Source organism: Pelobates fuscus, chromosome 7 (genome assembly GCF_036172605.1).
Source record: "Pelobates fuscus isolate aPelFus1 chromosome 7, aPelFus1.pri, whole genome shotgun sequence".
Taxonomy (NCBI): domain Eukaryota; kingdom Metazoa; phylum Chordata; class Amphibia; order Anura; family Pelobatidae; genus Pelobates; species Pelobates fuscus.
Window position 1 is genome coordinate 94,848,608 of NC_086323.1, and position 12,931 is coordinate 94,861,538.

The 12,931-nt window shown below is 40.9% G+C and overlaps 1 protein-coding gene across 1 annotated transcript in view; it reads right to left on the minus strand.

The window, feature by feature from the left end:
- Nucleotides 1-12,931, minus strand: part of SLC26A6 (solute carrier family 26 member 6) — a 48,564-nt gene that overhangs the window by 24,048 nt on the left and 11,585 nt on the right. Inside the window, exons 7-13 of the mRNA XM_063428088.1 lie at nucleotides 12,164-12,246; nucleotides 11,863-12,010; nucleotides 10,370-10,483; nucleotides 8,703-8,780; nucleotides 8,328-8,423; nucleotides 4,602-4,708; nucleotides 3,808-3,877 (exon numbers count right to left, since the gene is read on the minus strand). Coding sequence (XP_063284158.1) covers nucleotides 3,808-3,877; nucleotides 4,602-4,708; nucleotides 8,328-8,423; nucleotides 8,703-8,780; nucleotides 10,370-10,483; nucleotides 11,863-12,010; nucleotides 12,164-12,246 — 696 coding nt within the window. The remainder of the gene's footprint in view (nucleotides 1-3,807; nucleotides 3,878-4,601; nucleotides 4,709-8,327; nucleotides 8,424-8,702; nucleotides 8,781-10,369; nucleotides 10,484-11,862; nucleotides 12,011-12,163; nucleotides 12,247-12,931) is intronic.

The following is a 12,931-nucleotide window of genomic DNA, read 5'->3' on the forward strand; positions in this document are numbered from 1 at the left end:
TTAGGAACTATCGAGGAAAGGACTGGCTCAGTTATAGTGAACGGTTCATATTGACGAGACAAAGCATCGGCTTTAGAGTTCTTAGAACCAGGTCTATAAGTAAGTACATAATTAAAGTGAGTGAGGAACAAGGACCAACGAGCTTGCCTGGCGGACAGGCGCTTAGCCTCCCCAATATAAGACAAGTTCTTATGATCCGTTAAAATAGTAACAGGGTGTAATGTCCCTTCTAGTAAATGTCTCCACTCCTTTAAAGCCTTAATGACCGCTAACAGTTCCCTATCACCGATGTCATATCTGCTTTCAGGCCCAGATAATTTCTTAGAGAAGAAACCACAAGGGTGTAACGGTTTGTCCACCCCTAACCTTTGAGACAAAACAGCACCAACTCCCGTCTCAGAGGCATCAACCTCGAGTAAGAACGGCAGAGTCGTATCAGGGTGGACTAGAATGGGAGCAGAAGCAAAAAGTTCTTTGAGAGTCTTGAAACAAGAGCCTCAGTAGACCAAGTCTTAGTATCAGCCCCTTGTTTGGTCATATTGGTAATAGGCGAGATGATAGAAGAGTATCCCTTAATGAAGCGCCTATAATAGTTGGAAAAACCAATAAACCTCTGAATAGCCTTGAGTCCTTTAGGCAACGGCCAATCTAAAATAGATTGGAGTTTGTCAGGGTCCATTTTAAAGCCTTCCCCAGAAATCACGTAACCAAGAAAGTCTATCTGCGACTGGTCAAAGCTGCATTTCTCCAATTTACAGTATAGACCATGTTGCAGAAGTTTGTGTAGTACCTTTCTGACTTGTCTATGGTGAGTCTCAATCTCCCTAGAGTGTATCAGTATGTCGTCCAGGTAGACAATAACACAATCATGTTGAAACTCCCTAAGTACCTCATTAATCAAATCCTGAAATACTGCAGGAGCATTGCAAAGTCCAAATGGCATAACTGTGTATTCATAATGGCCATACCGAGTATTGAACGCCGTCATCCACTCGTGTCCATGCTGGATTCTCACCAAATTATATGCCCCTCTGAGATCTAATTTGGTGAAGATTTTGGAGCCCTTAAGACGATCAAACAACTCGGTAATCAATGGGATAGGATAGGCATTTCTGATAGTTATTTTATTCAAACCTCGGTAATCAATACAAGGCCTCAGCGTGCCATCCTTCTTTTTAACGAAAAAAAACCCAGCCCCGGCAGGAGAAGAAGACCTCCTAATGAATCCTTTCTCTAAATTCTCACGAATATATTCCTCTAGAACAGAGTTCTCCTGAACAGATAAAGGATATACATTACCCCTCGGGGGCATAGTACCAGGTAGAAGCTTAATTTTACAATCAAATGACCTGTGTGGAGGTAATGAATCGGCATTCTTCTTGTCGAATACTGCCTTTAAGTCTTGGTACAGGGACGGTATCTGTTTCTCTGTGGACTAAGTAGAACTAGCTGGTGTAATAATATTAGCCAATGGAGAAACCTTGCGTAAACACCTCTCCTGGCAGCTCTGACCCCACGAGAGTATCTCCCCTAACTCCCAATCGATAATAGGGTTATGTTTCTTCAACCATGGATACCCCAGAACTATGGGAACAGAAGGGGACGAAATGAGCATAAGAGATAAATTCTCCACGTGTAGGATACCAACATTTAAGTTAATGGGTATGGTCTCACGAAAGATAACGGGGTCCAGTAATGGTCTACCATCTATGGCCTCAACGGCCAAGGGTGTCTCCCTTAACTGGGATGGGATATTGTGTCTAGTGGCAAAGGCTTGGTTGATAAAATTCTCAGCAGCTCCGGAATCTATCAAGGCCATAGCCTTTACTACTTCCTTCTCCCAGGTTAAGGAAACTGGTAGCAGAAGCCTGTGATCTTTATAATTAGAAGTAGAGGACAAAATAGAAACACCCAAGGCCTGTCCTCTAGAGAAACTTAGGTGCGAGCGTTTCCCGGGCGGTTAGGACAGTTAGAGAGTAAATGACCTCTGGCTCCACAGTACATACATAACCCCTCCCTTCTCCTGTACTGTCTCTCCTCCTCAGAGAGGCGGGTATAGCCTATCTGCATAGGTTCAGGGAGCAATGAGACCGTGGAGTCAGGACTTAGAAATGCGGGAGCTAACCTAAAGGAAGGTCTCCGGTTCCTCTCTCGAGTGTTCTGTCTCTCTCTTAAACGTTCATCTATACGAGAAATGAACGAAATTAAATCCTCTAAATTCTCAGGAAGTTCTCTAGTAGCAACCTCGTCAAGGATTACATCTGATAGCCCATTCAAAAATATACGCCTGCTCATTCCACTTGACCTCTGACGCCAGAAACCTGAACTCTAGTGCATAATCCACAAGTGTTCGGTTCTCCTGTCTCAGGCGTAACAGTAATCTGGCTGCATTAACCTTTCTACCTGGAGGGTCAAAAGTTCTTCAAATGCGTTATAGTTATATACTAACGGGTTATCGTTCTCCCATAGTGGATTGGCCCATCTCAGAGCCTTCTCAATGAGTAAGGTGATAATAAATCCCACCTTTGCCCTATCCGTAGGATAGGAGCGAGGTTGCAATTCAAAGTGGATACTAATTTGGTTTAAAAACCCACGACACTTCTCAGGAGCACCACCATAACGTGGGGTAATGTGAGAAGAAGCACCTACTGTGGCTACCTCTAGGCCTGAACCTACAGGAGAGATAGGAGTAGTACGTAACTCCTCTGGTGGATTATTGGCACGAGATAATAACGCCTGTAGCGCTAGCGCCATCTGATCCATTCTGTGATCCATGGCTTCAAACCTAGGATCAGGAGAACCAAGCTGACTGTTTGTACTTGCAGGATCCATTGGCCCTGTCGTAATGTCAGGATCGGGACAGGGATCCAACACGCAGAGTACAAACAGTAGCCAGATACGTATACCGGACCTTAGAATGGCCGGACTAACGTAAGTAGTACAGTAGAGAATGGTCAAAGACAAGCCGAGGTCGAGGGTAACAGAAGACAGGTAAGCGGTAGACAAGCCGAATCAAGGGTAACAGAGATAAGCAGAGAAGAGCAAACAAGCCGAGTCAAAACCAAAAGGGATAACTAGAAAACACGAGCACTGAGTGACTAGAACAAGCTAGAACCACGACAGGGCAATGAGCTAATGAAAGAAGCACTGTTAAATGCCCTGTTCAGATAAGTAGACACACCTCCGACGAGTCCTGATTGGTCCTGAACCAATTGAGTGACAGGTCGTTCCGGGTTGACGTCCTGACGTCGACTTCCGGGCGTCATGCTATAAAAGGGATTCACTCCCTCGCGGCCGGCTTTGCATGACCGGATGGACCGCGAGAAAGAGGGAAATCAGGCCGTCCGGATGGATGAACGACTAAGTCTATACCTCTCTCGGAGGTAGAGACCTCAGGTACCCTGACATGTACTCACTTTTGTTGCCAACGCTTTAGACATTAATGGCTGTGTGTTGCATTATTTTAAGGGGATAGAAAATGTACACTGTTATACCGGCTGTACACTTACTACTTTACATTGTAGCACAGTGTAATTTCTTCAGTGTTGTCACATGAAAAGATATAATAAAATATTTACAAACATGTGAGGAGTGTACTCACTTTGGGGAGATACTGCATATATCTGTATATCATCATATATCTGTACATCATTAATGTACGCATATACCGGTAATTAATAGTTTGCAGAACTGACTGTCTATGTCTGCTAAATCTCTCTAATCCATAATTTTTATAAACAGTTCACCAAAAAATAGTTTAAATATTAATACATTGTTGTCTATGACATCTATCCATCTATGTGTTACCTTGTGATAATGTGTAACATCTCTGTATATACTCAAGTCATCTATTTTACCAAGGACTGAATAGTTTGACCTACAATTAGAAAGAAAAACAAGCATAATTGCATTTCATAAAAATCTAGGAATGGTAGAATGACAACATGTTATCATAATCTGATTAATTACGACCACTTCCCCTCATGAACACCTCTAATGCTCATTAAAAACACCTAATTATATTTTGTTACACAGTGGTGTATATCATACGCCTTTGTGTGGTCCCAAATGATGATAACTGAGTGTTAAAGCCCAGAATCTCTGGTAAAATCCAGGGCAGGGTGATTCTCTGTGAAGTGTGAATCCTTGGAGATTCTAAACGATTTTTCAATTTAACGATAAAATAACTAAACTGAAACCATAACTGACTTTCAGTATTTTACTGATTTGGCTTTTGTGCCCAAAATTCTGTTTGAATTCCCTATCATTCACTCTTTTGTGAATAACTTAGATAGAGTTCCCAGCCTTGATGATGACTCACACTTTAACCCCTTAAGAACCAAATAAAAGGGAATAATGACATGTCACACGTCATGTGTCCTTAACCCCTTAAGGACCAAAATTCTGGAATAAAATGGAATCATGACGTGTCAGACATGTCATGTGTCCTTAAGGGGTTAAGAGGTTAAAATAGCCTCATCATTTTACCTTTCCTATAATAATTGTGAAATTGTGTTGGAATTAATGAGAGTCTCCTCAATATCCTAATGCAAATTAACATGCTGAGGGTTCCCCATGAAGAATACAAAGTAATTACTTACAGCTGAGTTCTGATAACAATGGTAAGTAGTGAGAAGCCAATAGAGACAATCAAGCCAATGTCCATATTTAAGAGAATTGTTGCAATGAAAGTCACTGTCCACACAAGCTATAAAGGAAAAGAAAATGTCACCAATATTTGTATTTGTAACCATGCAAGTCATGGAGGAAATGAGAGAAACTAAACTATTTTTTTTACTGCCATGATCTGGGGAAAAAAAGTTTTGTGGAAGGAAGCATTGGGCATTGTCTTTTACATTACCTCTATTGTCATGGAATTTAGAATGTGCAGATGGAATGTGTACTTAGTTAGTGATAACTGCTCCTTCCAAACAGTCATTGCCTGTCAATGCACTATGATAAGTTGGGTATTTATCCCATTATGGCAGGCTGGTTACAGGGACAGGAGACGGTCAATTTAAAATTCATTCAGTTCGCTTTTTAAGCCTATCTCTGCTAACATTGCCTCCTCCCTTAGTCTATCACAGTGGGCTAAGTCCCCCACCCATGTAGTTGGCAATACCCTTGATCTTATTTTTTCTCATGAATGTACAACCTCTATCCCTGCAACACTCCATTTCCTCTCTCAGATCACCACCTCTTATCATTTGCTCTCAATAGCCCCTTACCCCATCATCCTTAACCTAACCCGCCTCAACTAAGAAGAAATCTGAATTATATTGACCTCCAGATGCTATCAGCTAATATTGATTCCCAACTTCTATCCATCCCTACTTTCTCCTGTCCCTCACTGGCTATCTTCTTATATAACACTACCTCCAAACATATAACCTGCTCCAAACATGCACCTTGAAGAGAACACGCCCCCAATAGTGGCACACTAAATCAACTCGCTACCTCTAGGAAGTCACGCACCCAGTCGGACTTGCTCTACTACAAATTTATGTTGCGTTCATACAACTCAGCCCTTGCCCTTGCCAAACAGTCATACTTTTCACCCTCATTAGCTCATGCTCCTGCAATCCCAGGTGGTTTTTTTTTTAATACCTTTAACACCCTACTTTGCCCTGCTGTTGCCATCCCCCAAACTAAACTTACAGCTGATAGCTTTGCATGCTACTTTACCGACAAGATTGAACAGCTGAAGAAAGAACCACCTTGCCCTTCTATTCCTCAACCACACCTGGATCATGCATTTCCTACCCTTCAGACTTTCTCCCAGGTTACTATACAAGAAGTGACTGCGCTTCTCCATTCCATTCACCCCACCACTTGCCCACTTGATCCTGTCCCGTCTCACCTTATCAGATCTCTCTCTTCTTGTCTTGTGCCTTCCTTAACACACATCTTCAACTGCTCTGTCTCTTCTGGTGTTGTACCTGCTGCCCTTAAACATGCTTCTGTAGTACCCATCTTAAAAAACAATCTCTTGACCCGTCCTCCACTTCTAGCTATTGTCTCATATCCCTGCTCCCTTTTTCTTTAAAGCTTCTGGAAAGACTGGTCTTTACCTGTCTGACTTGTTTACTCAGTTCCATCTCTCTACTTGACCCTCTTAAGTCTGGCTTCCGCCCCCCTCCACTCTACTGAGACTGCTCTTATTAAAGTCACTAACGACCTTATCACAGCTAAATCCAAAGGGCACTACTCCATTCTAATTCTTCTTGACTTCTCTGCTGCCTTTGACACTGTTGATCATGCTCTCCTTCTTCAAACTCTTCAATCACTCGTTCTCTGTGTCTCTGTCCTCTTGTGGTTTTCTTCTTATCTCTCCCAATGCTCATTCAGTGTCTCCTTTTCTAATGATACGTCCTCCCCTTCGTCCTGTCTCAGTTGGAGTCCCCCAAGGTTCTGTCCTTGGTCCCCTTCTATTTTCTCTTTATACTGCCTATCTTGGCAAACTCATTACCTCATTTGGATTCCCCTACCACCTGTACGCTGATGACACCCAGATATATCTCTCCTCCCTGGACCTCTCCCCTGCCGTTCTGCAACATGTCACTGCTTTCCTTTCTTCCATCTCTGACTGGATGTCCTCCCGCTTTCTGAAACTTAATCTCTCTAAAACTGAGCTACTTGTCTTTCCTCCACCTAATACTGATCCTCCTCTTTAGCTCTCCCTTCAAGTTAGTGGTATCCTTCAAGTCCATCCTTGCAAGCGTGCTGTCTTGGCATCATACTTGATTCTGGCCTCACATCCAGGATGTTGACAAATCCTGTAGATTCCATTTGAAAAACATAGCCCGCATTGGCCCCTTACTTAAGCAAGATGCTACTAAGGAGCTTGTCCATGCTCTAGTAATCTCTCACATGGATTATTGTAACCGGCTCCTAATAGGTCTTCCCACAAGTCGTATTGCCCTGCTACAGTCTGTAATGAATGCTGCAGCTAGACTGATTTTCCTCTCCTGTTGCTCCTCTCACACCTCTCCCCTCTGTCAGTCCTTACATTGGCTTCCTGTATACTATAGGAGTCAATTCAAGGTACTAATCCACACCTATAAAGCACCTACTAATTCTAGCCCCTCCTATATCTCTTCACTGATCCGGAGGTATGCCCCTTCTCAGTCTCTCCGCTCTGCCCATGACCTTCTCCTGTCCGCTGCTCGCACATGTACGGCCAACTCACGCTTGCAGGACTTCTTGCAGGTGGCTACTTTCTTTTGGAATAGCCTGCCTACGACCATCAAGCTCTCCCCTAGTCTTCAATCATTTCAAAAGTTCCTCAAAACCCATCTCTTTAGGAACGCTTATGGCCTCCCAGAGTAACCTCTACCTCCGTTACCTGTCCCTTGCTCTCTCCTAAAGGGCAGGACTCTATTCTCTCCTCCAGCTCTGCTTCAATCCACCTTTCCACAGATTTCTACTTCCTGTCCTGTTGTGTTTTACGCCCCTCCTCCTATAGACTGTAAGCTCGTTTGAGCAGGACACTCTTAAACCTATGTTTCCTGTAAGTTTTTGTAATTGTCTCATTTATTGTTAAATCTCCCCCTTTGATAATATTGTAAAGCGCTAAGGAATATGCTAGCTCTATATAAATACCAGTAATAATAATAATAATAATATTAATAATAATAATCTCTCATCACTATGTACAAATATATCCAGGGCCAATACAAACCATTGTGTGGAAATCTATTCACAAACCGGACTTTACATAGGACACGAGGTCATGCGTTTAGACTGGAAGAAAGAAGATTTCGTCTAAGGCAAAGAAAAGGTTGTAAGAACAATAAGGATGTGGAATTCTCTGCCTGAAGAAGTGGTTTTATCAGAGTCCATACAGATGTTCAAAAAGCAACTAGATGCATACTTGCAAAAACAGAATAGATTCTTGATCCAAGGAATAATCTGACTGCCATTCTGGGTTTAAGAAGGAATTTTTTTCCTAGTTTGTTGCAAAATTGGAAGTGCTTCAAACTGGGTTTTTTTTTGCCTACTTTTGTATCAACAGCAAAAAACAAATGTGAGGAAGGCTGAACTTGATGGATGCAAGTCTCTTTTCAGCTATGTAACTATGTAATACATTAAAGATCCATTAGAGCTAGCGAGACTATGCATAGTCTCACTGTGTGTAGTATTTGCACCATTAATTTACTTTTTTTCCACCTGTGAAATCTGATCCAAATGTATTACATAGCAACTTGTGTTGGTGTTTTGTACAGAACTCTTTTTTATTTATTTTTGGCATTACTTTACCTGCACACTACTTGCTGCATAGGATGTCAGTAAACTGGGCTCTAGGAAATCAATGAATGATATCTTACCAGATCGATTTTATTTGTCTTCCATAGTACTCTGACTTCAGAGAATTGTTTGAACATTCCCTTCAAGTTGACAACAACAATTGAAGCTAATATTGCCTACAAATAAATAAAGTGAATAGTAAAATAATTATATGGCCTGCAACTAAATAAATAATTTACTGCAATGTTAGTTTATTTTTTTCCATTCTAAAATTGCCAAACTCTGATATCATACATAATAAAATATTTGTAAAACTCAATTTGAAAAATACATTTTATGATTTCAACTTTCATATTGTTTTTTTCTCTTTTTCATGAGTAAAATATTATCGATTCATCTTAAAAATATGTATTCTTATAATATAGTTATCAGCTATCTTTCTAACTGAACCATACCTTTGGTAAGTCTTCAAAAAGTTCTCCTGCACGTAGGATGATCACAAAGATGACACATGAAGCTATGGCACTTGCAACCTGCACATAGACAGGATTCCAAAGCAAGAATGAATGGAAATCCTTTATTTAACTCTTATTATAATAATAATAGTATATCATAGTATATTATCATGAATGATACATAGGTATATCATAAGGCAGGGGTAGGCAACATTTGGTACTCCCGATGTTGTGGACCACATCTATTCTGGTGGTTTTCCAGCATAATGGCTATAAGAGTATCTTAGATGCAGTCCGTAACATCTGCAGTGCCGATGGTTGCGTAGCTCTGGCCTTGGGGTTATGGATGTTATTATTATTTATCTCAATGAACCTCGTTTTAACAGTCTGGAAAGCATCACACTTCTGCAATATTTGAAACCACCAGTTCATGTAAGTCAGAAATGATCAAAACTTTCATGGATGACTTCCACCTCAGTGGTTGTGGCTGAATCCATGTGTCTGTCTGTCTTTCTACCTATCAATTTATATATCTACATGTCTTTATCTTACTGTACCATGTTAGTTGCCAAAATACTGTATTTTACATTACAATTGACTAAAACAACCTATACCATGATTTTGTTATGGGATTTCTTCACTTAACGTGACATCATAGTCACCATAACCACTACAGCTTAAAAGGACACTATAGACATCCCATTTAAGTGATATGGATGCAGTGTCCATATCCCCTTAAAGGGACTCTCCAGTGCCAGGAAAACATATCCGTGGAGTTTAACATTAAAAAACATTGGACATCCTCACGCTTTGCATGAGGACGTCCAACTTCTTCAAATCCCTCAAAGGAAAACATTCATTCAATACTTTCCTTTAGGGAAGGCTTAATGTGTGCGCAGCTCTTGTGCATTAGGTTCCACCTTGCAATGATATTGGAGGAGGCGGAAAAATAAGCCAGTGCTGAGGGACAATTGTGCTGAAATAAGGTGGTTAAAGGGTTATTTAACACTTTGATTGCCGTGGGTGGTTACACTATAGTGTTAGGAATACAGCTTTGTATTCCTAACACTATAGTGTCCCTTTAATGTAGTGGATCTGGTGTCTATAACCTATCCCTATAGGTTTTCAGAGAAAAGGCATTGTTTATATTTCTCCCTAGGGATACCTCCAGTGGCTGTCACTCAGATGGCCACTAGAGGTGTTTCCTATTTCAGTGCTGCACAGTGTGCAGCACCTATGTTCAGCGTCTCCACCCTATGCATGGAAGCGCTGTATGCTCCCCATAGAGATGCAATGATTTAAGACAGCTCTATAAAAAGATTCTGATTGGTGCAGTGTGGCATTTTGCTTGCGCAATAGCCTCCAAATTGGATTGGCTGAGATCATCAAGATTGAGAAAAGGTAAATTAACTACATTTTCACTGCAATCTGAAGTGGTCTGAGAGTCTAAACAGCCACTCCAGCATTATAGTATTCGTAACTCTATTGTGTTCCTTTAAAGAGTTGCGAATACATAGAATAATCTTCCTGCAGAATGGGTAGCAGTTAAAATGTACTCACACGTTGGATAGACATTATAGTATGGAGACATGGGTAGGTGGAACCCTTATTTGGTTCTGCTACATGCCTTGCTGTTTGTATACCAAATATTATACATAGGAACAGACCTGGCTGTTGCCACCGGTGCTCTCCTGGAGAAGGGACCTGGAGACAGAGGCGCTGATGGCGAAAGATTGAAAGAAGCTTCCAATAAAATTACTGAAACCAATGGCAATCAGCTCCTGAAATAAAAATTATTCAAAAAACAAAGGACTTTTATCAGACATCTATGTTTTTAAGAATTGGGTATTTTTGTCTAAATTGTTTCACTGTTTGAAAATACACTCAAGATAAAGCTTTCTTAGGTAGGAGGCTAGGTGTCTTGAAGTTTAAAAAAAATTGCTAGTGTGTATGTGTCTATTAGTGAGAGTGTTAGTGTGTGTGTGTCTGTTGGTGAGTGTGTTAGCGTGTCTGTGTCTGTTGGTGAGTGTGTTAGTGTGTCTGTTGGTGAGTGTGTAAGTGTGTCTGTGTCTGTTAGTGAGAGTGTGTATGTCTGTTGGTGAGTGTGTTTGCATGTCTGTTGGTGAGAGCACGTGTCTGTTAGTGAGTGTGTTAGTGTGTGTGTGGCTGTTGGTGAGTGTGTTAGTGTGTCTGTTGGTGAGTGTGTAAGTGTGTCTGTGTCTGTTAGTGAGAGTGTGTGTGGCTGTTGGTGAGTGTTTGCGTGTCTGTTAGTGAGAGCGCATGTCTGTTAGTGAGTGTGTTAGTGTGTGTGTCTGTTGGTGTGTGTGTTAGTGTATCTGGTGGGTGTGTTAGTGTGTCTGTTAGTGAGAGTGCGTGTGTCTGTTAGTGTGTGTGTGTCTGTTGGTGAGTGTGTTTGTGTGTCTGTGTCTGTTAGTGAGAGTGTATGTGTGTCTGTCAAAGAGTGTGTATATTTGTCACTTAAAGTGTGTGTCTGTCAGTGTGTGAATGTGTGGTGAGTGTGCGTCTGTCAGTGAGTGTGTATGTGTCTTGTCAGTGAGTGTGTATGTGTATCTGTCAGTGAGTGTGTGTCTTTCATTTAGTGTACATGTGTGTCTGTCAGTTTGTGTGCATGTGTGTCTTGTCTGTGAATGTGTGTCTGTCAGTTAGTGTGTGTGTCTGTCAGTTAGTGTGTGTGTCTGTCGGTGAATGGGAGTGTGTGTGTCTGTCAGTGAGTGTGTGTAACTGTGAGTGAGTGTGTATGTCTGTGAGTGTGTATGTTTCAGTGAAAGTGTGTGTTGGTTAAACAGTGTGTGTGACAATGACTGTGTATCTGTGAGTGTATGTCAGTGTATGTATCAGTGAAGACGTGTGTCTGTCAGGCAAAGAGCATGTTGGTTTTTAACAGGAAGTGAAATTTAGAAGGGGTGGTGGGGTGCATGAGTTTTGTCATGCCTAGCCCAGCACACAACCAGAATACACCACTGCCTACATCATCCACCGTGCACAGTCGCAGTAGCAGCCTAGTCGATGAAGGTAGTAGTGGGGAATAGATATTGGAAGTGTATTTAAGCACAGCACCCAATGCACTCCATGTGTACCAAAATACACTCAAGATAAAGCTTTCTTACTGACTTTTCAGTAAGAACATTGGTCTGCCCACCTGGTTGCTGTCCACTTTGTAGCCATGTTTAGATGCAAACACTTTTCCTAATGATATGGTTATAGCGTATCCCACCACAGCAATTGCAAATGCATTCCCAACGATATCACTGAAGTGACTGAAGTTTGGCAGCATTGGTACTTGTAGGCTGGGGAATAAATAAAAAAAATGACACCAATGACCTTAACATTATTTAGTACTCCTGTCTCCATACTATAAAATTCATTATTTAATAACTTATAAATAAATGTATTATAGACTTTGAACTATTTTAACAGTTTCCTGGATCTATAAAACTTACCCAACAGGTATATCGCCAACAGGCTCAATCTCATATTTTTCATAGAGTCCAACACCATATGAAATTCCAGTAGAAACAATGAGCTTTAAAAGAATGCAAAGATATCTATATCAACATATATATTATGCATAATTGTTCTTTTTTCAAGCCAAGAGTAAGATCCCAGCTCAGCAAACATGGTCTAGAGCAGCGATAGGCAACCTTTGGCACTCCAGATGTTTTGGACTACATCCTCCATAATGCTCTGACACCCATAGTGCTGGCAAAGCATCATGGGAGGTGTAGTCTAAAACATCTGGAGTGCCGAAGGTTGCCTATGCCTAGTCTAGAGCCAAAAATGAGCTGTCATATAACCTTGATGGTCATTTGAAGTGCCCTAGAAAAAAATATGGTATCACCCTTAAAAAGAGTTTACCTCTACACAGTTTATAGAAATATATTTTACTGCTTTTATTAATAATACTATTAAACCTTAAGGTAGCTATGACAGTCAACACATATTTCACAACAGAGTAGCATTGTTATTTGATCTGTATAGTTTGTCAGCTTTATACTATACAGCATAGTTAGTATTACTTTGTAGATATCTCCATTCTAACTCCATCCATCCTAAATCCTAACAATTGTTAGTATAGCTATATTATAATCATTAATTAAATCATAGATAATATCAATATAGATAGTCGTCTATAAACCATATTAAGATTTATTCCGTTTATAGTATCCAACACCAGCAGTACTGTGCTTCATGACACCCAAATTCTGCCC